The sequence below is a fragment of the Dunckerocampus dactyliophorus genome, chromosome 5, assembly GCF_027744805.1.
Source record: "Dunckerocampus dactyliophorus isolate RoL2022-P2 chromosome 5, RoL_Ddac_1.1, whole genome shotgun sequence".
In the NCBI taxonomy this organism is placed as follows: domain Eukaryota; kingdom Metazoa; phylum Chordata; class Actinopteri; order Syngnathiformes; family Syngnathidae; genus Dunckerocampus; species Dunckerocampus dactyliophorus.
Genome location: NC_072823.1, coordinates 19,575,143 through 19,599,411, shown reverse-complemented (window position 1 = coordinate 19,599,411; position 24,269 = coordinate 19,575,143). Strand labels below are relative to the sequence as shown.

Here is a 24,269-nt window from a genome sequence, read left to right as displayed (position 1 = left end):
GGAATGGCAAGCCATTTTTAAGAGACATGGGCAATTTTATTGGGAGGGAACAACTACAGTTTGCTTATCATTAATGCCAAACAAGAAATAAATACAAAAGCGTTTCCACGCAGTGACTTTATACATGGTAGGCAAAAGTGACAACCACTATATTAAGGAAACCGAAGGAGGTCAACACACTCTTAGCCGAACCGGCAAACCATCTTTAAGAGACATGGGCGTAAAATTGGAAGACAACCACGATAGTTTGCCTATCTTAATGACAAGCAAGAAGTAAATAAGAAGCTGTTTCTACCTGGTTTTGAACCAGGGACCTTTTACACAAATATTATAACCACTACACTATAGAAACCAGCAAAGGTCAGCACCCTCTTAACAGGGCTGGCAAAGTACCTTTAACAGATATGGGTGTTATGATGTAGAAATTCGTGTGGAAGATCAGAATTTTTCTGGAACATTCACCTTATTTTATAATGCGAGTGTTGACAGGTATGATCATACTAACAGCATGGAGGTAGGACAAATTTAGCATTGAATTACAGTCCCATCTCTGACTAAGAAAATTAAAAGATGTCTCCGCTGCCGTTTGAGCAGACAAAGGGTAGCTCAGAGATGACATTAATAATAGTGATACACCCACGAAACGACTACTAGTACATGAATGTGTACTCAGAGGGCTGAAGGGCTGAACAAATGGCTTTTACAACTGAATTTTAAGATTCAGGATGTTAGGGAGAACTATCTCTGGAACATGTAAGGATCACTAAAAGCATAGGTGCTTTTAACTTATAGCTTTGACCTATATGACGTGATGTTTGAGACAAACTTTCAGTTGAGTGTCTGAGGTCAGTGTGTCAAGACTGTTTACTACTCATAGGTTAGAGATCACATCAGAGGACTATGCAATTAATGTCTGACCGCACAGTCTTGCCCTTTGATGCATTTCTTGGAATATAAAGCTGCCTTTGCTATATGACTGACTCCATAAACAAGCTAATCATTTAGCAGAAAATATTGTTGTTTGCTACAATGACGCCGTTACAGGCCCCTATTCTTAAATGACAAGTCTGAGGTGACCTGGCTGTTGGCTCACCACCTAGCCTGTCATGTGACAGCACTACACTGCACAGTGCACACTCAGTCCAACTATGGTAAGCAAACTTCCCGTGCTAAAATTAGAGAGCCCTCTGACAAGACATTTCAGCATTGGAAGGTTTGCTACACATGGGTTTGTATTTTGACCTTGATTCAAATTAAAGCAGTATTTTAAAAAAAGATACAGTGTAACCTCGGTTAGCGTCAGCCCTGGTTTTTTGGTTCACATTGAAAATTTATTCCACAATTTTCCCTTGGTTTGCATGCATTCTCCAGTTAGCGTACATGGTGGTGCACGTCTTGTCGTGTTCTTAATACATTGCATGAGTCCAACTGCGTTCCTAATGTATGTTTTTTTCACAAAACTTCCTTCTTAGCATCTGATTAGCTAGCTAAACAAAATGGCAACCGGAACCTGAAATTGCATCACCGTCTATGATGTCATTGTAATATGTATCACAACAGTTTTTTTAAACGCTAATAATGAGTTTAAAAACATTTAAAAAGTGGAAAGGAAAAATTGGCTTTTTGTCCACATGGTCATTTATTAACAAATATATTGCCCTACACAGCGGAAACAGAACCAATGTTGTAACAGCAGTAAGGAGCCAACTGGATGCTGACCAGTCATGATACTTCAAATGCAGCAGCTGCCATCTTGTGGAGTTTGTAAAAACTGCATCAGGAGGGGCGCCTTATGGGGGGAAAAGTCCACAATTCCCCAATAGTAGTGATGTGTGATTTTTTTTTTTTCACCGGGCCCAGAATTTCTGGCGGCACACCTGTCTACAGCCACAGTGGTTACATTTTTATGCCGTTATGTCTTTGAGTCTAAACTCTTGTATTGTATTTATATATTGTTAAATTGTTCACCGATATGTTTGTTGATATATTTTTTGTTGAAACTACCTTGGGCCCGTTTCACAAAACTGGGATAAGGGATTAACTGGGATATCTTGTTTAACTTGGCTCAATTTATCCATGATCCGGTTGCACAAAAGTGAGATAGTGGAAAGTGGGATGTTTTCTGACGTAAATTAGCATGGGGATTTATTCTGTGGAGTTAGCCTGCTCCAGACCAGGCTAAGATTCAGCATCTATTTAATCTCACCCTTTATTTCAGTCAGCAGTCACCACAAATGGAAACCAATAATTAATCCACTGCCCACGACACATTGCTATCACATTCAACTACTATCATTATTTCAACATTTGTCATTCATTTCAATCATTGTAGATAAATTATGGAACGGATTGAGCAAGGAACTCAAACAATGCACCAAGACGAGCGTTTGTTTTTATTTTCATTATTTATTTATTATTACACTGATTATTATATGTAATAATATTACATTAAATACAGGAAGTGAATAAAATGTTCGGCACAAGATTTGAAACGGATGGGGGGTAGGGTTAAATAAGCTTTGCTTCTTCCTACTCCTTTTGGACACGCAGAACTGTGAAATGATTTATGAGATGTTTTCAATTGTAACCTGCATGCATGTTCAAATAAAATTAAACCAAACCAAACCAATGATTTAAGATGATGTTGCAATCATTAGATCGTTTATTAGATGATCGTTTATTAGATGTTAATCGTGTTGGTTAACGTGGGTGTGTACTACATTACCCAGATGGCTTAGCGCTCGAAGGGAAACCGGAAATTTACATGCGGTGGAAGCTGCGAGCAAGTAATCGTCATGTGCGAAAACAGCAGAGTTCATAGTACTTCTGTACACCGCTGTTCCTGATTTGTTAAACAAGCGACAAACATAACATTCATTATTTGGATTTTAATTATGATAGTTTCAGCGCAGCAGGGAGTGCGTATTTGTGCACTACTCTCTTTGCCACGCTTTCTGTCGTTATTTTATGCCTAGGGGCAGTGTTGCCTTTTTTATTTGCTCTTTTGCATCCTCGTAAGCCACTAGGAGGATGTCCGCTTCGGTCGGGTGAAAGTACACCTCTCTCGTTGCCATGGTGAATCGGTGAGTGTGAGTGACTGTGAGCGATAGCGGGGTCTATTTAAAGAAGCCGCATACGTGCACTGATCCGGGATTGGTTTCACCTGGTTTGATTAATCCATGTCAATTCATCCTGGCTTGGGTTTTGTGCAACCAATTATGCCGAGATGCTCTTGTTTTGGGTGGGTTGAGCTCAGCTCAGTTATTTAGCCTGGATATCTGAATCCTACTTTCGGATCCATACCAATATTTGCAGTATCGCCCACCCCTGATAAAGATTAGAATACACAGCTGTATCTCAGGTACCCCATCAACTCGTCCTCCTCTTCTCTGGTCATGTGCGACTGACGTGGTACTCGGCGCGTCCCACCGGAGAGGGCAAAGGGGGCGGTGCTACAGCTAACTATATTGCAGTGTGGCTCAGTGCGCCTTACCTCCTCTCGCTCTCTCTCCTCGCTTGAGTTTCGTCGAGTGTCGAGCTGCTAAAGTGATCCGGGCCCGGGGAGACATGGCTGGATATCTGAAAGTCCTCACCTCTCTGTCGAGGTCTGCCGCAGCTGCAGCCTTTCCTCGAAACTCAGGGGTGCTCGCCCCGGCTGCTGCTCAGTGCCAGCAACAAAGAAACTGTGAGTGGAGTGTGGAAGCCGGGTTAGGAATGCTAAGCTAACGTGGAGTCAATGAGTGACCTAATGTAGCAGCGGTAACGCCGGTGGCGTCTGCGAGTATGTTAACCGGATCAAGGTAGCTGCTAGCTTACTAGGGCGCTCTTTTCATGTGTGTCAATTATTTTACCTGTGCTATTTGTTATGAAATTGCTGCCAATGTGTTGGTATCTTCGACTAGCTGTTGGCGCCGATAGATGAGGGCCAAGGAAACGAGAGGAGAGCCGTCTTTTGTCTTAGCCATGAAAGTTCAGGCGACGTTAAAATGCGTTATCATTGGTTTCATAATGCCGGCTAATATTGTACCATTGATTGTCCCAATTTTCACTGAAAGTATGTAAAAAAAAAATAAAATAAAAACGTTTTTAACGCCGTCGAGAAAAGACATTGGAATTGAAAATAAAGCCCTACCAGAATAAAAAGTGAAGCGCACTTAATTGATAGTCATCATTTTATTGCGACTAATGGGAAAGTTTCTTCCCAAGGTCAGACTGCATACGGTTCGGGCTCTGCTGTGGACAGAAATGGCTGCCTGTGTCCTACATCGTGTTTGCCATTTGGAGGTTGCATTCACAGGAGCCCCAGCTCGGCAGATTTCAGCTTGAATATCACCAAATTGGTTGTTTTTTTGTAGCCTAGTGATATATAACGGTTGCATGTGTTTTATCCTCGTTGTCACGTAGAGTGCAAGGGAACCAAAAAATGCTGCAAGCTGCCATTTAACTGCTTGAGCAGCCCTCTTGTTGCAGATGCACTTCCCATTAGAAAGTTGGGGGGGGGGGGGTGTCAGCTGAAGGACACTTTGCTGACAGGTCATTTGTGCTTGTGCAGCAGTGAAGAGTAGTGTAAATACAGGGAGAGTGACACGTTTTTGTTGTCTGCATTTCTGTGCTGTAGCCGCCTACATTATATTTTATTTTTCCACCACTTAAAAAGATGATCTGTTTTTAGGAATAAACACCTCGTTGGATGCTGCAAGTGCAACCAATCTTTACGTCCCTTGGGTTGTATAGAAATTACTACAGGCAGGGTGGCCTATATGTGTTAAAGGTTAACCAGAAAGGACAAGCAAATGTGACTGAAGTCATTTGCTTGGACTCTTTGAAACTCGGGTCTCAATTTAAGCGAGTTTGCAGTGAAAGATATTTTAATGGTTGTATCGACAAACGATGAATACTGCTGTCTTTTTATAAGTTGGCCTTTCCTCCAATTTTAAACCTGCAGAAGATGGCGAGCCTGCCCGCATGACTTTGTTGCACTCGCCCTTCAGAGCCTGCTGTGTTGATACATCCGCAGTTACGTAACATACTCGGCTCCCACCCCCCCACCCCCCACTCTCTGCTGTGATGGTTCATGTGTCACGGATTTAGGTTAGCTGAGACCAGTTGTGTTGATCCATGAGGGGTATTATGTCTTACCCATGATGCACTGCATCACACATGGTAGTAATGAGATGCACAAAGTGGAATTTGGATGTGTAACTACCATATATTCTGGAATTATAGCTGGGTTGTTAATTGGAAGCTAATTGGAAATGGGCTGTTATTTCTGAAATGTGAAAACTCATGACTTTTTTTAAAGTAATGATTTGGAGTTTATGAGAAAGTGGAAAGAAAAACAGTTCTCTTTGACTATATGGTAATTTATTAACAAGTGTATGGCACAATACAGCAGCGGCAGAACCAATGTTGTCATAGCAGTAAGGAACAACTTGCGCAGTCAGCATTAATGCCCTTGTGTTCATTGTAAACAGTATGGCAAGTGCAACACACATGCGTTTCACATCACGGCTAAGTAGCACAACCAACATTTTTAAAGCCCATTAGGCATTAATTTTTTCCCCTACAGTCAAAAGCAATTTTAGTCAAATGTATACCCCTAGATTTAGCTTGGGTAAAGTTCCTGCAGTTGTGAGAGAAGTTAAGACATCTTTAAAAAAAAAAAGAAAAGAAAAAAAAGTCAGGTCATTCAAATTGTTTCCTTTGTCCCACGATCTGATGTTGTCGTTTGGCTCTACAACTACTCATAACATCAACACTTAATGTTCTCTGCTGTGAGGTTATTTTTGGTACTGCTGTCCTTAGAGGTTTGTGTATCACGTTAGCGGCATGGGAACACAGCAGCAGCTATTTGGACAGGTGTTACCATGGCTTCAAGAGGGTCAGATGTCTCTCTGAACCAGCAGTGCTGTCTTAGTTCACATGATCCAGTGTAGCGTCCTCTCCTTTTGTATTTTTTGTAATTGGCCAAGTTGAACTTTCACACACTAAGGAGGAATGTCAGCTTGTATGGTTTGCAATGCTCATGTTTTGTAGGTGCACAAATACAAGCATTAAAAATTCACCTGATGAATGGACAAAGACCATACTACCATTTAAATACTTAACATGTAAGAGAGAACGCAGATGCAGGAATGCAACAGCACAACACTTTCTTCTAACAAGATTACCTTAGGTAAGAAGGTTATCTTTTCACTTGCGTCCAGGAGATTTAGTAGTCTGTCTGCTGGCAGGATTATGGACGAACTACCTTGTTCAGTTAGAACTTGTAAGAGCCTGGTAACTAGGCTTGTCAAGTTGTCTTAAGTGTAGGGAAGAATACAATGAGGAAACATGACCTCTTGATGGTATGTTAGGCACCAAAGGTCAAATAATGTCATGCAAATACTGCCGCAAGCAAGAAATGATTTGCTGTCAACTGTCATGTTTGATCAGTTTGTTGGCTAAATGTCAAAGAAAGTCATAGGATCTTTTTTATTGTTCTGTGTAAACGGCACCAACACAGAATAGGGGTATGTAGTTGAGCAGGTAATTTTCACCTTTTTAGGTATTATCAGGCAGGACGCAGTCTGATTTTGGCAAAGCCTGGACTGAGCTGTGATGACATTTCTGTCGCCCTGTTGCGAAAATGTCACCTAGATGCTGGCATTGATGTCATCACGACTAAGTATCTAGATAATTACATGTGTGTAAAAGCACACACCTTTGCAGCTATGTCTGGTATAGCTTGGTTCTGTGTGAAAGGCAGAATCTATCTACTGTTACTGATGGGGCTATTTTGCGTAATCTCTGAGAAAGCGACGATAGTTTGCTGTGTGGATGATATGCGTTCCCTCCTGGTTGAACAGCTTGTTTAATGTGTGATTGACAGATGCCGACAAACGCATCAAAGTGGCCCAGCCTGTGGTGGAGATGGACGGAGATGAGATGACCAGGATCATCTGGGAGTTTATCAAGGAGAAGGTGAGACAACAGCACGCAGTTCTATGTTTAAGGCACAGAGGATGGCAGTGTGCGTCAAGCCTCCAGTGTCTAACTGTGCTATTTTTAAACCCGACTGACACGTGGATGTGTGCGGTAGGCAGAGATCCCGTATGTAAAATGTGTGAGGCGGGGTTTCGGTGATGATTCATTCAGTAGCTTGGCAAGTTGACTTGGAGACAGCAAATGGTGCATGAGTGCTACATGAGCATTTAGGGGTTTTCTTCCAGTACCACAAACATAAGTAACTACCATTAATTATATTTTAAATGTATAATTATATCCCACAGTGTCCAGTTCGAAGAGTTTTTAATGCTTTGCCTTTTTTCCCTGCTGTGCTTCTGAAGCTGATCCTGTCTAACGTTGATGTCGAGCTGAAGTATTTTGACCTCGGTCTGCCTTACCGCGACCAGACAGATGACCAGGTGACTATAGACTCTGCCCTGGCTACAAAGAAGTACAATGTGGCGGTTAAGTGTGCCACCATCACACCCGATGAAGCCAGAGTGGAAGGTTTGTATTAGTCAGTTCAAAGTACACGTCACTATATTGTGAAATGTTTTATTGACTGCTTATCCAAAGCACTGAATGAGGGACTAAGTTACGTAATAGACATCCACAAAGTGTAGCTAAGCATTAAATATTTCCTTTACATTCTAAATTGTCTTTTCGTTTGCACTTTGCTGGGGAAGTGCACGTGCAACTCTAACTCATTAAAATGAGTTTGTGCTTGATTCAACATGGAATTTTACTGCTCAGCCCTCACGCTTCAACATTAGTGTTGACACTTAAAACAGAATATTTGATTCATTGTAAAAGTATCTTGTCTGCACACACAACCTGACTAATGGTAACGTTTTTTAAAATTCTTTCCTCCACTCAAATCCACAGGCAACAGAGCTGATGTAGCATTTGTGAAGCTAATTAAAGTTTATGTTGGCGTTTAAAGAAAAAAAAAAGTGCTGCTAAATGAAGTTCATGCCAAAGCAAAAACTGCTAATTTCAACACTGACTCAGAAGACCCCGATTTTAAATGACCAAAAATACTGTACTCATCTTGTTTTCTAAATGAAAACCTTTTGTATATATTGTAATATTCTACAATGTACGAGTCACCAATTGTAGTTTTAATTCCCTCAACATTGTTAACGTGCAGAGTTTAGCTTAAAGAAGATGTGGAAGAGCCCCAACGGCACCATCAGGAACATCCTGGGTGGCACAGTCTTCCGTGAGCCAATCATCTGCCAGAACATTCCCAGGCTTGTTCCCGGCTGGACACAGCCCATCACGATTGGCAGACACGCTTTTGGTGACCAGGTAACTCGTCACATTTCTGAGTGTCCTGATGTACAGGCATTGTTTACATGAGACTGTCTGCCTATTTCCCCGACAGTACAGAGCAACAGACTTTGTTGTGGACCAGCCTGGCAAATTCAAGATAATCTTTTCGCCTGCTAATGGCAGTGCAGCCAAGGAATGGGAGGTGTACGACTTCCCTGCAGGTGGCTGTGGAATGGGCATGTACAATACAGATGAGGTGAGATGATGGAATTATCATTAAATGTGTGTTCATGCAGAAAAGCATCAAATATATTTTTTACAACCTCCTGAGCCGCACCTATTTAATAAATGGCTTTAGAGCAGGGCTTCTCAAATAGCATCGTGGGCCACCCCAGGGGTGTGCAGTGACCTGTCGGGGGCCCTAAGTGGGAGTTGGGACTTTTCAATATTAGTGCAGATCTGCCAGCATGTACAGATTCTTCGTACTCTGCATGTGTCATTGCTCTCCAGGTACACATTTTGTCATTGGTTTCAGTTTCCAGTTCAGTCTGTCTAGTACACAGAGATCAATAATAAATAAACATCAGGTTCTCAATTTTATTAAAATGGCAAAATGACCAGAAAGTAATTGAGAAACACTGCTTTAGGATGTACAGCGGGGGTCTCAAACTCAACTTACCTGGGGGCCACTGGAGGTGGAGTGTGAGGTGGAGGTGGATCTTGCAAATCGAAGTAGAAGGGGCAACAAATATTTGAAAAATGGCTCCATCTATCACAAAGTCCGTAAACCTGTGATCATTTTCCTCCTGTATCTTTACAACGACATAAGCATACCACCACTGAATGGTGTGCCTTGCATGCTGGGAAATGGCAGAGCTTGGTCAGAGACCTGAGCTGTCCATAACACAACTTTTATGGCGAATGCTCTGACATTGTCATAGGCAGTACTGACAGGCTGCCCCTGGCCTTGTAACTTCTTGTTCAGTACGTTCACCTTCTGTGTGATTTCAACAAGAAAAGAGTCATTGGGGATCATTTAGCACAGAAACAGCCATCCCTTCCTTCTGCATGAAGGCATTCCCTTCTGAGCAAGTGCCGCCAGTCCATTTTCTCCTCCCTGTCCTTGATGGTGCTCCGTCAGTTGTTATTCCAGCAAACCTCTTCCATGGTAAACTGGCATCCACAATGGCATCACACAGCTGGCGGAATATCTCCTAAGCGGGGGTCAGGGCATCCATTGAAATCACTCAGCAATTCCTCCATCACTTCAAAATTGTCAACACGGCAGACATACATTGCGAGCTGCGTAGTGGCAGTGATGTCTGTGCTCACATTAAGAATGACTGAGTATGTGCGGAAATGTTTGGCTTTCTCACGCAGTTGACAGGTCAGAAATGAGGCTGATCTTTCCAGGCAGACGATACTTGTAGCCTCTGACATACACGTTTTGATGAACTTGTCTTTGAACTGTATTCTGCCTTATCAATCATCTCACTCACTACGTAGCTCACGTCGACCACATCATGCTTGTTTTCTTGAAGAAGGAAAAAAAATTGTCTGCTTAGTAGGCATGTTTTAAGATTGGAGCCCCAATCCTCTTTCATCTCTCTGGTATTTTGCATATTCCTCAGCATGTCTAGTTGAGTAATGACATCTGATGTTTTCCTTGCGCACCTCAACTTTATCTGCGCATATAAGTCAAGACACGGGTGCCTCTGTGCTCAACAAAAAGAATATTCCATAAAGTATTTCAATTTACTGTCTGTAATGTCAACATTAGGGTTGCTTTCACAGGCTTGAACGACGAATGCATTAATTAACTTTAAATACCTTTTTGTCTTGGCCTTTTCTTCTTCATCTGCCAAGTGCCAACATGGCAAACAGACAAAACCGGTGTATGTTTCTCAAAATAAAGTGTAGCGAAACATTCTTATATTTGAAATTTGATTTCAAACTTGTGTGTGTGTGTGTGTGTGTGTGTGTGAATAGGCTATACATGTATCTATATAGTACAGGGGTGCTGGGTGCTCACTTTTTCAGCCTGCAAACTACTTTTAAAATGACCATGTACCAAAGGTCTACATCCTACTGTGTGTGTTTACGTACGCATTCATATCAGGGGTGCACACTTTTTCAACATGCAAGTTACAAGTCAATGACCTACCTCTTACAATACTATACTATAAAGCATGTAACATATACTGTATATAAAACCGGTAAACTTTTAAAGTACTCTAATTAGTATTTCACATTTTCAAAGTTTACAGATCAATCAAATAGTTATCATTCAATAGCAGTGAGTGTAAAGCCAGTGCGAGCTGTCGTGGAGAGTCTTGTCTTGCAGAGGACCGAGTTCTTGTCGTAGATTCCCCACGTGGGGAGAGAACGTACAAATTCTTTATTTGAGCATATTTGAACAATACAAATCACAAATATTAATATTTGTGATTATTATGCATAGCTAAAATTATGCAAATAACTTTCTGCCCAAAAATGTCATACAATTATTTTCTGTGAGAGGTGAAATATGATTTCAGGGGAAAAACTAAACTTAAAACACTTGTATGCAAGAACAAAGCTAGAAACCCACAGCATTTCAGTATGGAATCACATTATGGAATGGATTGAGTAAGGAACTCAAAACACCAAGATGAGCGATTTCATAAAACAATACAAACAGTTGTTTGCAAAATACAAGGAAGAAGAGTCTTTAACTTATGTTTATTTGTATTTATTATATATGATCACTATTTATTATGATTGTGGAAAAACCTTAATTATATCACCATATTGTTACATTACCTTTATCACTTTTCTATGTATTAAAAAGATCACATGAAATACGAAAGTGAATAAATGTACAACAACCAATGTGAAACGGATAGGGGGTTAGGATTTAAATGAGCCCTGCTTCTTCCTACTAATTTTGGACATGTGGAACTATACATACAGTACAAGAAATTAAAATTATTATGCAAAAGACAACTTTTTCCACTTCCAATATGGTACAGATATTGCAGCCCTGAATATTGGCCCATACAGATATTGAGCCAATATCAACACGAATCATACATGCAATCGGCCCGCGTTTATTGCTGTTATTTGATTCCGCACCCAACCACGATAAGTGAATTTCTGCAAAGTAGGATTCAATATTGTTGAATGAGATTTTTGTAGTTAGAGCATAGAAAACCTGTTTATCACTTTCTAAATATGGGTTTGAACATTATTGGACCCCTGTAGACATGAAGTAACACCCCGATTAGGCCTGTCACGAGAACACATTTTGCTGCACGATAATTGTCCTACAAATTATTGCCGATAAACGGTATTATTTTTTTGAAACCATTTTTTCATTAATGTAATAATATATTGCATAATAATGTGAGTACGCCCTATCAAAAGCAATAAACTTTAATTTCTCAAGAGTATTTAAGATTTTAATGAAATATTTAAACCCAACATTACTCAACACCGACTGGCTAGCTCTTGTTATAACTCTTTGCTCTCCTGTGGGAGTTTGCCGTGTGATGCTGCTTCAATTGCGCATTACAAGTGTTTCACTCAGCTGCAACGTCTTTTTACTGCCACACTGCTGACGTCACTTCTACTCCTTGCTACTTTGTTAGCACGCTAGCAAACACTGTTGTGATCACATGGGTTTTATCCGGTTGCTGCTGGATAGACGTGCTGGGGCAGAGTTTGGAATTGACTGCTTGTATCAAGTGCCAATAGCAGAGATTCGAGATGCAGGTCAATATAATCATATACGGTAGTTTTTTTTGCTGATATCTGCCTGATATCCAATATCAGTATCTGATTGGGGCATCCCTAGTTTCAACCATGTGACTAACGTTGCTAATTTGCGTTTTCTAACTTGTCAACAAACACCACCGGAAGCTATGACGAGCCTGCGCTATGAAAGCGATTTAAAAAATAAATAAATAAATAAATGTAATATATGTTTAAAAAAAAAAAAAAAAGACCCAGCAAAAATGTTCATGTTAGGGGGAAAATTCACGGGACGCGCTAACACAAAACTCTGTCAAGCAGGGTGCTACGAAATGTGGTTGAGGCCTGTGGGCCACAAGTTTGAGACTGATGGTGTACAGTGTATGTTACCTTTTTCAGAGACGCTCTGTTTGGTTTGACAACATAGAGAGACAGAGATCAGAATAGATAACTTTCCACCCGTCAGGGGGAAGGTTCTAACCTCCTAACCAACTGAAAACTGCTCCACTCAAGAACTTTTTGCTTCTTTTTTCCTCCATGTTCCTCTCCCATCAGTCTATCACAGGCTTTGCGCACAGTTGCTTCCAGTACGCCATTAACAAGAAATGGCCGCTATACATGAGCACAAAGAATACCATTCTTAAAGCATATGACGGCAGGTTTAAAGACATCTTCCAGGACATCTTTGAAAAGTGAGTGAGTGTAAAACACAACAAAACACTACATATATGAAATGTATGCAATTTGCCAGCCTCTGATTTTGTTATTTGGAAACATTTCCTATATTAAGTAATACATATAATCTGATCACAAGACCAACTGTCACCAGCATATGTTTTATTCAATTCTTAAGTAACATTTTAGCACTTCTGTCATACAAGTGAAAAAAAGAAGATAACCACCAGCTAATCCTTTCATGCGTGCTGAACTGAGGTCTCCATATTTGGCATGAGAGAAGTTGGAACTTTGTTCAAAAGTTGTTCAACTGTATAGGCCTGTTTTTCCAGAAAGTGTGTTAATCTTGCTCTTGTCTTTTCACCAAAGGAACTACAAGCCTGAGTTTGACAAACTGAAGATTTGGTATGAGCACAGGCTTATCGACGACATGGTCGCTCAAGTACTGAAGTCTTCCGGAGCCTTTGTGTGGGCCTGCAAGAATTACGATGGAGATGTTCAGTCTGATATCCTTGCTCAAGGTATAATCCGAATATTTTTCGGACAATATTGCTCTCTCAGGCTCGGATCTCATTTTGGCTTTCTGCGTTTTATTTATGTATTTTTAGGCTTTGGGTCTCTCGGGCTTATGACATCAGTTCTGGTGTGCCCTGATGGCAAGACTATTGAGGCTGAGGCAGCCCACGGCACCGTGACCAGGCACTATCGCGAGCACCAGAAGGTTAGTAAATGTCCATCTATTCATTCACTTGTTCAGTGTTGTAGGCTCCAGCACACCCGCGACACTAGTGAGGACAAGCAGTACAGAGAATGAATATTGATTTGTTGATTTATTTAAAGCTGCATCAAGTCTTTGAGTTCTCCTCTTTTCCTTGTAGTCAAGATTATGTTGTCTTCAATATTTGTCCAGTTTCTTGATGTCTTTGACAAGTACTTTTGGCTTCCTCCAGTCCTCCATTTAACTTGATGTAGACTTTTGCAGTTGACACTCAGTGCTTAGAGTTTTTACCCGCTTTTTTAAGTTGCATTCTTCCTTGACTGTCAGCGGTGCGTTTTGTCAGATGCTGACGTTATTTGGTGTTATTACCTGCCTCAGTAATGACCTTGTTTTTTTGTTTTTTTTTTGTCAGTGCACTTAGACGATGACATGAAGACAGTTCCTGCCAGACATTAGAATGCATGTACCAATGTTGACATCCAAACCCACCCGCTTTAATTGCAGAAAGTTAGCTTCTGTCATCAACTGCTCTAGCATAAGGCCTACTTATAAAGTGGAGCCCAGTCAGTCACATTGTTCATGCATGCTGGCTGTTCATTATAAGTGATTCATTATCATTCTACAATTTGTGGAGTTATACTGCCACTATGTGGTCAATTTAAGCTCAGACACCCATTTTATTCCATGTGTTTGCCTGATGCAAATCCCAATACATTGAAAATAAACAATTTGTGTGTGCGTGTGAGTCAAGAACAATAAGTGCTCTGTGTTCCTTTAAGGGAAGGCCGACCAGCACCAACCCTATTGCCAGCATCTTCGCCTGGACCAGAGGACTGGAGCATCGTGGTAAACTTGATGGCAATCCCGACCTCATCAAGTAATGATTTATCTTGAAATCAAAATACTCTGGGATGAATTAGGATATTAATATTGATATATTCCTCAGGTTCTCTCAGACTCTGGAGCGTGTGTGTGTAGAGACTGTAGAGAGTGGTACCATGACCAAGGACCTTGCAGGCTGCATCCATGGACTGTCCAAGTAAGTTCCTTTCCTGTCACTTTTATAGATCACTGTGGGATCTCAATTAAATTAAATTGATTGATCTAATTTTGTCTGTTATAGTTTAAAAAGAAGACATTATTTGAGAGATAATGTGTGTTTAACCCAGTGAGAGCTTTCTAATCTCTTTTATATATCTCTTTATTGCATCAGTTTTTGGCTCAGCAATTATTTCTCCTTTCTAAAGTTGATGTCACACTTTACCAGTGAGTAGATGCAATCGTGGAAAGAAAATAATCTGACACTTACAGGATTATAATTAAGTAAAATTACAAGTTTGGAGCCTGTGGTAGCTATATGACGCATTAAACTTTAGTATTGGTATTGTCGGCACATGTTGCTACAGCACTATCCAGATGAACTGCTGAAATGCGCCCTTGACTTTTTGTGACACGTAGGCCTGTCACGATAATGAATAAATTGATTAATCGCAAACCAAATAAAAACAAAGTTGATCATTTTGCTGGCCTCGATGAATTGCCATGTACTGTACTGTTTGTTTACTTCGTCTCTCGTTACCACAAAGGCTGGATGACAAGGGTTCACTCGGCATCTGTCTTTGCACGTTGGTTCTATAGTGGAATGAACGGAGAGACTGAACCCTCCTGTCAGCCATTCACCCTTTTTGTCCCAGTACGTGGAGGCAGGGCTACTAGCTGCACGTTAGCCTCGTGGGCAAGCAAACGCAAATTTGAATGAGGGCACAAAAGTGATTTGTTTCTAAGGCGAATGCCACAGCCTCAGAGTGGGAATATTTTGGTTTTAAACAGAATGGACAAGGTGAGCGCACGAACACCATCCTGTCAGTTTTCCCAACTGGGGTATTGGGGTACTGGGGTAATTCCAGCAACAAGCACCATCTCTGAGAATGTTTAGCACAGCTGGCAACATTGCCACTCCAGAGAGATATGCCTAAAACCACACAAGGTCACCATGGTGGTGGTTCCTTGCTCGTAGTCTGTCAAAATAAGTGGCTATAGATTTGCATATGGCCTGTGGCTAGTCTGCACTTTTTTTGTTTACCAGTTTTTTGTTTACCTGTTAAGGAATAATACCCAATGTTCATTATTTATAAGTGAAATTTTTACAGAGACTTGACACTCCATTTTATTTATTGTTGTGTGTGCGTTTTTTGGAGTGTTCAGAGCAAGGGTCTTTAATTTTTGGTTATGATTGTGATTTTTATTTAAGTGCAATTTTTGCTAAAAGACTGAGAGCATGTTATTTTAATTTTGTTGGTCTTTTTTGTTGTTTAATTTATGTATAATTTATTTTATTTAAATCTCTCGACATTCCAGTTAAAATGTTAACTACTCTTGAGAAATTAAAGTTTATTGCTTTTGATACAATGTACTGACATTGTCATGCCATATGATTAAGGAAAAAATGGTCTCAAATGTCTATCTATTATCGGCGACAATTTGTAGGACAATTATAGTCCAGCCAAAATTTTTATTGTGACGGGCCTTGTCACAGGTCAAACGCTAATAAGCATTACTTTGGTTTTCCAGCAGTCTTCTAGATAGTCCGTTCTCTGCGTAGTGTTCCAATAGTCTGATATCCATCTGTTCTTAAAATATTGAACTAACTACAGAAAAGACATTGAACATAAAGTGGTAAGATTACAAGACTTAATTGAGTAACTCCTTCAAGTTGACGTTGTAAATGCTCTGTTTAGGGATGGGCATAAATATATGAATAGAATATATAATCAGACTTTAGGAATGTTGATTCTCTGGAATTGATTGGTAGATAGCAGTACTTGCTGCACCCAGCAGAGGGGCTCTTGATTGCCTCAACTAGTTTGAGGCAAAACATGAGGTCAGCTGTGGGGAACTTAAGCTACTGTAAGTCCATGCAGACCTCTGCTGTGGCATTACTCCTACAGGCGGCATTATTCTGCTCATATAACACTGGCATTGAAAGAGTTCAGAACATCGGGAGAGATTCTCCATCAAATATATAAAGCATGTTAACGATTTTATCATGTTTTGTGTTCTGTCTCGTCTCTCCCACACAGCGTGAAGCTGAACGAGCACTATGTCAACACTACAGACTTCCTTGACGCAATCAAGACAAACCTAGATAAAGCCCTGGGCAAGTGAAGCACTTGAAGAAAAGACTATAGCTATAAGATGGAGATGGCAATGTCTCTTCTGTTTTTGTACCTCATTTTTAACTTAAAAGGTCACTTAAGTCGCACGCATTTTCATCTGAAGGACAACAGAATACTTGTTATCTATAGAATTATGTAGTCTTTTATTAGGTTATTAAAGGCTTGAGATTTGCCCCACCACTCAATGCCTCCCTAACATCTTTTGTCCAATGTCTTGCAAGGTTTTATTTTTGTAATGTGAAGTACTGTATTCAATACTGTGTAATGCCTGAGGCAAGACTGCAGCTTATGTCCATCGTACTTGCCAATAAACCCTTTTGTTTGACCCACACTACATCTTGGGAGGTCTTTGAAAACCAAACCGTTTATGTACAGTACAAAATGTTATTGTCATAACTTTTGCAAGTCATAACTTGTCATGTCATCTTCTGTTATTGGTATTTTTATAACTCTTTGTAGGTTTTGAATTCTCATATCTCAACACGTGTATTATATGTAACGTGATTAACCTCTAAGCAGGGGATTGGCTGTAGCATAAGTATGACAACCATTAGGTGAGCTCAAGCAAAATGCTATTTGATCAGGCTTTCTCTTTAGGTACTATCCCCTTGTAAGAACTGGCAGGGGTCTCAGCAAGTACCGTCATACCTCGCTACATTAGTTTAGTTATTCGGTTGACTATGGACTATTTGTCAAAAAAATATTGAAAGACTGGTTATGTAGTATTCTAGTCACTAGGTGTCAGTAAAGTTACATTGATGACGCTATTAGGTTACCTTCACACTGCATGGAGTCAGCCATAGCATATCCGACATGACCTAGTGGGAATATTTTTTTTTCTCCCATTCCGTGTGGAAGTGGTACGGTTTCGGCTTCTTACCTTGTCATTCTTCCGCACTCTCAAACCCTTTTAAGTTTAGAATAACCAATTCGGAGGCTGACTTGTTTGCTCCCTAGCATGCTACATTCATAGCGGTGGTTGCCTCTTGTGTCCTGCACATAATGGACGTCACCTCTGGTCCATTCATTTTTCAATGGAACCTTCGTGACAGGGTGTTTGGGGGCGGCAGCGCTCAGGTGGTAGAGTGGTCGTCTCCTGAAGGTTGCGGGTTCGATCCTCCGAAATATCCTTGGGCAAGATACTGAACCCACAGTGGTTCCTGATGTCATTAGTAGGTAAATGTGCTAACAGGGGCAAAGCGCTTTGAGTCCTTTGGAGGTGGAAAAGTGCTATACAAGAAACCCATTTACATTATTCAAAGTCACTGTCCTGCCGAGTGAAATTCTCTGAACTCTGAAAATATTCCATTAATATTGAATCCTACTTGGCGGAAATTCATTTATCCCGGTCTGGTGTGGAACCAGTTAACCGCAATAAACTAAGGATGACTTGTATCTTTTTTTTGCTGTACAGTACCTTCTTTCCTGAGGCACACCGGCACCATGGAATCTGGTTCCTTCTGTGATGTTTTGTGATTTAATTCCTTTGCATGTGACAAAGAGACGTTTAAGTTGGAAAGCCACTCTCTGCCAGACATCTGCAAACCGCTATGCACTTATGTTTTTTTTTCCAGGCATTCTTATTCTTAGTCGGATAGAATTTTTTCCAAAACAGCCCTTTCATGTTTCATCACAAAAAAATTACTGAATGAACAAAGACACGCCAATTTGGCATTTAATTTTTTTTTTTTTTTTAAGAATGAGCAGCATTGCATGTGTGAGTTTTTTGAGAAGCTAAACTCTCCTAAAACTCAATATATTGCATGCTTCCCAAATTATTTTCCACAAGGTCCATGGCCCTGTCACATGTTGGGAGGTTGTCGTTCATCACTTTGAGACCAGCGCATAACGTGATGGATGGTGGGGGCCTCACACACACGAGGGCACTTAATATTTCTGTCTTGACTTTTTTTTTTTTTTTTTTTTAGGATAATTCCATGTTGAGATTCATCCATTAGGGAAAAGCCAGGTTTCCATTGCTGTTGGAAAATGCAGAAGCCTCGTCTTTGAGGAAAGAGAAGCTGCTTCACTGCTGCTAGAGATTACAAATGAGTGGGAGGAGAACATGAAAACAATTTCACAAGGTCTGCAATTGGACCTACAGAAATCCAGTGTCCCACCTTAACCGGACAGTGGCGGTGCTCATAAACTGCAAGATTATCTCAGATTTGGTAGCATGGCTCACTTGTTTTTAGTTTTTCTATTTCCAATAGCATTTTGAAACATTCCACTGAAACAATAACATTGAGATGAAAGAGATCAACACAAAGATGACATGTTAATGCAGAACCAAAAAAGTCGACATAGTGATGTCAGTGCATTGAGTACTGATGACATTCTGTACAATAATAATAATAATATACAGTAAAACAGATTTATAAGTCAAGTGGCATTTAGGTCATTTTGCAGACATCATTTTTAATTTATCACAGTACAACCAAAGTTAAGCTTTGGGAAGTAAAATATGTAATAACCCCTTTCAAACCTCTTCTATTAGTTTACATACAATAGAGAGAGATCAGGATTGTCTGAATTTGTCAGTGCAGTAAGACGCATGTATTATCAAATGTGCTTTTTGACATTAGGCTCAGATGATGTTTATGGTGACACCTTACATATTTCCCCGTCGTTGGCAGTCACACTTGCAGTGCACTTACAATTTGAAATATATATTTTTTAACAACAATAAACACAGCTCATTACATACACCCGCCTGGACCCTCTCACTGAAGTATTAACGAGACTGTTTGCAACTGGCTGGGGGGGTCTGTATTGTTAAAAATGGAATTAAATTGAATAGAAATGGTCATCCGACTTGAGTAAGATGATTGGTGTTCATGGCTGTCACTCGCGGCTGCTTCGTGTACATGTATAGAAGCACTACCAGAGAAGCAATATTAATTTAAATGTTTTAATGTTGCACCTGTCCTGTGCCTTTAGATATGAAAATATGAGAAGGATGTTCTGACATCTACATCACCTTCACACCGCCAGAGTTTAGCTAAGGCTCCTGTGTGTGTGTGTGTGTGTGTGTGTGTGTGTGTGTATGTTATGCATAGTTTACAGTCCTGGCCAACAATTTTGAGAATGACAGAAATATTAATTTTCACAAAGTCTGTTGCCTCAGTTTTTATGATGGCAATTTGCATATATACTTCAGAATGTAATTGGTGATAAGATTAATGACATTTAATTGCAAAGTCGCTCTTTGTCATGAAAATAAACTTAATCCCCATAAAACATTTCTACTGCATTTCAGCCCTGCCACAAAAGCACCAATTAGCATCATGTTAGTCATTCTCTGGTTAACACAGGTGAGCGTGTTGACAAGGACAAAAGCTGGAGATGAGTCGGACCCTGAATCCTGATTGAGTGAGAATAACAGACTGGAAGCTTTAAAAAGGGGGTGGTGCTTCAAATCTTTGTTTTTCCTCTGTTAACCATGGTTACCTGCAAGGAAACACATGCAGGCATCATTGCTTAGCACAAGAGGGGCTTCAAAGGCAAGGATATTGCTGCTAGTAGGATGGTACCTAAACCAACCATTTATCAGATCATTAAGAACGTCAAGGAGAGAGATTCAATTGTTGTGAAATAGGCTTCGGGGCGCCCAAGAAATTCCAGCAAGCGTCAGGACTGTCTCCAAAAGTTGATTGGCTGTGGGATCGGGGCACCATCAGTGCAGCGCTTGCTCAGGAAAGGTAGCAGCCAGGTGTGAGTGCATCTGCTCGCACACTGAGGTGAAGACTTCTGGAAGATGGCCAGGTGCCAAGAGTGCAAAGAAGCCACTTCTTTCCAGGAAAAAACATCAGGTGCAGAATGGTATTCTGCAAAAGATATAGGGATTGGACTCCTGAAGACTGGGGTAGAACCATTTTCTCTGGTGACTGCCCTTTCCCATTGTTTGGGGCATCCAGAAAAAATGCTTGTCCAGAGAAGAAAACGTGAGTGCTACCATCAGTCCTGTGTCATGCCAACAGTAAATCATCCTGAAATCATTCATGTGTGGGGTTGCTTCTCAGCCAATGGAGTGGGCTCACTCACAATTTTGCCGAAAAAAACAGCCATGAATAAAAAATGGTAAAAAAATGGAAAAAAAAAATTCCGAGAGCTTCTCCCAACCATGCAAGAACAGTTTAGTGATGAACCATGCCTTTTTCAAAGACAAAAGACATAACTAAATGGCTTAGGGAACAACATAGTAAGATCTAAAAACACTGAAGTAGCAAACTTTGTGAAAACCAAAAAACAAACACTTGTGTCATTCTCAAAACGTTTGGCCATGACTGTACATACTGTACATTTGAAAGTTAGCACCCTCTAGTGGCCGCATCACAATTGCAGACAGTCCCTCTATTTGATGTACTGTATTTATTATCCTCGTAGAACTGAAAGGCGTCATACTGAGGAGTGTTTCTATTGTTTGTTACTTCAGATCAAGGGTTTTCAGGGTGCAGCAGCTTGAAAGAAAAAGAAAAACGTTTCAAACCTGCTAAGCTCACTTCTTATGTCAAAGGCTAAATGAATTGATTTTCAGTTCCGCTGTTAAACTAAGTCTGGGTTCCGAAAAAAATAATTTGGCTAGTTGGGGGAGGCCCCAGTTGTTAAGTTCTCTGATGAAAGGCTCACTGTGCCACACTTTGAACACCCCTGCTTTAGCTTGATACATGTAGTGCTACACCACTGCAGTTGTACCTACTTGAAGCCAGTGAATGTAATTGGACAAGTAGTAGTTTCCTAATTCCAGTGCATATGAATGTGCAGTTTAGACTGAAGAACAAAACAAGCTCTTTAAAAAAATAAAATAAATCATGTTGCTAAGTCATGCAGTGCTACAGCGCCCTGCTCCCTTCCCATAGGCGCTGTAATACTCCATTTGAGACAGTTTAGCAATGTCGGGTGTGTTGGTGGTGGTGGTGGTGTTCGCCCGGTTCTCTCGCTCGCTGAATTCAAAGCTCTCCTCCTCATAGTTCTCCTGGCCTTCTGCGTCTTGAGGCGGCTCTGGAGGATGAGGAAGCAGCAAAGACGGAAATGCAGTATGATTCCACTCTGTCCTCAACAAGACGCCCACAGCTATTTCTAAAGGCATAAAAGACGGGCCTCACTGAGGACAGACAGGCGCTAGATTAGCTCTCCTCCCCACGTCAGTATCACTCTTCGCTGATAGAGACAGGCGTGTCTAATCCGGACACTGCTATATTTTCTAAATACACAGCCCGGGAGTGACACAGAAACATCAAAACACTTGGCCGCTAGATTGCAGTACATGCACGAGTCAAAGTACATTAGAGACAGACGGGGACAGCAGCATGAACGCCACCAAAGTTTCACTTCTCAACAATAAATCCACCAGCAATTATTACCTTTCCTTCACAAAAAGTAGAATATTGAATAGAACGTGGCAAAGATTGATTGCTGTAATTCTGTTTCATACATCACAGTACATCATAAGCATCCCAGAAGACAGTGGACCATCTAAATTTGATTGGTTCAGTGTGGATTAAAAAAATTACACCTACACAAAATGCTACAAAACTTTGCTGTGATGATAACCATAGAACTGGAAACCGAACTTATTTTGATGTAGCGATAGCATAGCAATGAAAATGGTACACTGGTCTCTGTCCTGGCTGCTAAGTATGCTATAGCTAAAGCGTTGATAGCTGAGTATTCGTATATGAAAGAAGAAGAACAGAATGTACAGTGGAAAACGAGCTGTCATACAATTTACAGGTGATTACCCAAATTATTGTTTTTCAGTTTTAATTAATATAGAGCGGTTAACTTCTTTTTCACTTTTATGCCAGTTAAAAATGATGAAATGCATGATGCTGATCGCTGCCTCCCGCTTTGTATCCTTTACGAATGATCAAAGAAAGGGCAAGGATATATTTAAGTTTTAATATACAGTGGTTAACTTCTTTTTACACTTTTATTCCAGTAAAGAATATTAAAAAGCACAATGCATGATTTCTGCCTCCTGCTCTGCGTCCTTCAAGCATCATCAAAGAAAGGCTGCTTGTTTTTGTAAGTTTTACTGTACAGCAGTTAACTTCTTTTTACACGTTCATACCAGTTAAGAATGTTAAAAAGCATGATGTCAACTGCTGCCTGCTGCTATGCATCCTTAATGCATCATCAAAGTAATGGTAAGTACACTGCACATTCACGGCAATTTTGTTTATTTTTAATAGTTTTATTTTTTCGTATAGGCTATTTGTTGATTTAAAACATATCTCATTCACCATAAGCTGGGAACAAATATGTGATCATACAGGTAAAATGTTCCACCGTTAGAAAGCTCACAATTTTTACATGTTTGCCTTTGTGCTTCACTGATGGTGTTTTCATCAAGCTTTAAGATTTTGCGCTGTTTGGTGGTCCTTTGAAGCACCATAGTTGCGTACACTAACTTTGATTCCATTTCTTCTTTGATCGTTAGGGGTGTCATGAGATGAGATGAGATGATACACAAGATTGGGTCTACGAGAGCGAGATGAGATGAGATTTTAACACCACTTTTAAGAAAAGTACAATGAAAAAAATGTAAAATATATGACAATATATTGCAATCTACTCATTTCATTTCTATGTTACACTCTTCTGCACTCTGTGTGTATGCTAGCGGCCCTGCCTCCACCCACCGAGACAAAGCGATTGTATGACATGGGACATGTATGACAAAAGGGCTCACTTGGTTCAGGCCGTTGTTCAAACGCGCTAAGGTGCTGAAACCAATGCACAGAATGAACAATCTTCCTGCCTGTTTGGAGGCAAGAGACGAGGAAAACAGGCACCCATGCACATGGCAATATATTAAGGCCAGCAAAATGATCACGTTCATTTTAGTTTATTGTGTGATTCATTTATGTATTATTGCCCCAGGCCTAGTGCCCAGGAAACATCTTGTCACGTTTTAATCTCACGAGATCTTGTGACATCCCTATTGATCATCTTACATTTTGATTCAATAGTGGTGGTGGGGGGCCGCCGAGTGGTTAGCATGTTGGCCACACAGTTAGGAGATTGCGAAGATCTGGGTTCGAATCTCCGTTGGGCATCTCTGTGTGGAGTTTGCATGTTCTCCCCGTGCGTGCGTGGGTTTTCTCCGGGTACTCCGGTTTCCTCCCACATCCAAAAACATGCATGTTAGGTTAATTGGCGACTCTAAATTGTCCATAGGTATGAATGTGAGTGTGAATGGTTGTTTGTCTATATGTGCCCTGCGATTGGCTGGCGACCAGTCCAGGGTGTACCCTGCCTCTCGCCTGAAGTCAGCTGGGATAGGCTCCAGCATACCCACGACCCTGGTGAGGATAAGCAGCATAGAAGATGGATGGATAGTGGTGGTGGGAAGGGGGCAGGGCATGTCTCAAAAATAGGCAATTTTATGGGCGTATCAATTATGCCTACTCACAGCAACGTAACCCCAGCAAAAACCGGGATCTAAATGGACTTTCACTTTTATAGCACTTTTTTACCTTTGAGGTAATCAAAGTGCTTTGACACTGTCACCGCATTTACCTACTGATGGCACAGCATCAGGAGCAACTGGGCGTTCAGTATCTTGCCCAAGGATACTTCGACATGATCATGGGAGGACAGACGACTGAACCCGCAACGCAACCTTCAGGTTGGGAGACAACTACCACCTGAGCCATTCCGCCCCCATTAACTTCTTTTTACACTTTTGTTCCAAGAATGGA

General features: G+C 40.8%; 2 protein-coding genes across 4 annotated transcripts in view; one reads left to right on the top strand and one right to left on the bottom strand.

Annotated features, from left to right (window-relative positions):
- The first annotated feature begins 3,481 nt into the window (after nt 1-3,481).
- On the top strand, nt 3,482-16,897 carry idh2 (isocitrate dehydrogenase (NADP(+)) 2). Its single transcript, XM_054775830.1, has 11 exons — nt 3,482-3,685; nt 6,872-6,963; nt 7,329-7,494; nt 8,138-8,298; nt 8,375-8,518; nt 12,550-12,686; nt 13,039-13,190; nt 13,278-13,390; nt 14,167-14,264; nt 14,334-14,426; nt 16,468-16,897. Exons 1-11 carry the CDS (start codon nt 3,568-3,570, stop codon nt 16,550-16,552), a joined length of 1,359 nt encoding a protein of 452 aa, XP_054631805.1. The 5' UTR covers nt 3,482-3,567; the 3' UTR covers nt 16,553-16,897.
- znf710a (zinc finger protein 710a) overlaps nt 16,270-24,269 on the bottom strand; it is a 25,651-nt gene continuing 17,651 nt past the window's right edge. For 2 of the 3 annotated variants that reach the window (XM_054775829.1, XM_054775828.1), the window contains exon 6: nt 16,270-21,564. In XM_054775829.1, the coding sequence (XP_054631804.1) occupies nt 21,386-21,564 (179 nt within the window). In that variant the 3' untranslated portion in view covers nt 16,270-21,385. The remainder of the gene's footprint in view (nt 21,565-24,269) is intronic. The other variant, XM_054775827.1, reaches the window with a different exon arrangement.

Bases quoted from the DNA above. Each gene is read 5' to 3' on its own strand.
- idh2 (XM_054775830.1), top strand. From the start codon at position 3,568: ATGGCTGGATATCTGAAAGTCCTCACCTCTCTGTCGAGGTCTGCCGCA. The intron at 12,687-13,038 runs GTGAGTGAGTGT...TTTTCACCAAAG, and splicing joins TTCCAGGACATCTTTGAAAA to GAACTACAAGCCTGAGTTTG. The intron at 14,427-16,467 runs GTAAGTTCCTTT...TCTCCCACACAG, and splicing joins TGCATCCATGGACTGTCCAA to CGTGAAGCTGAACGAGCACT.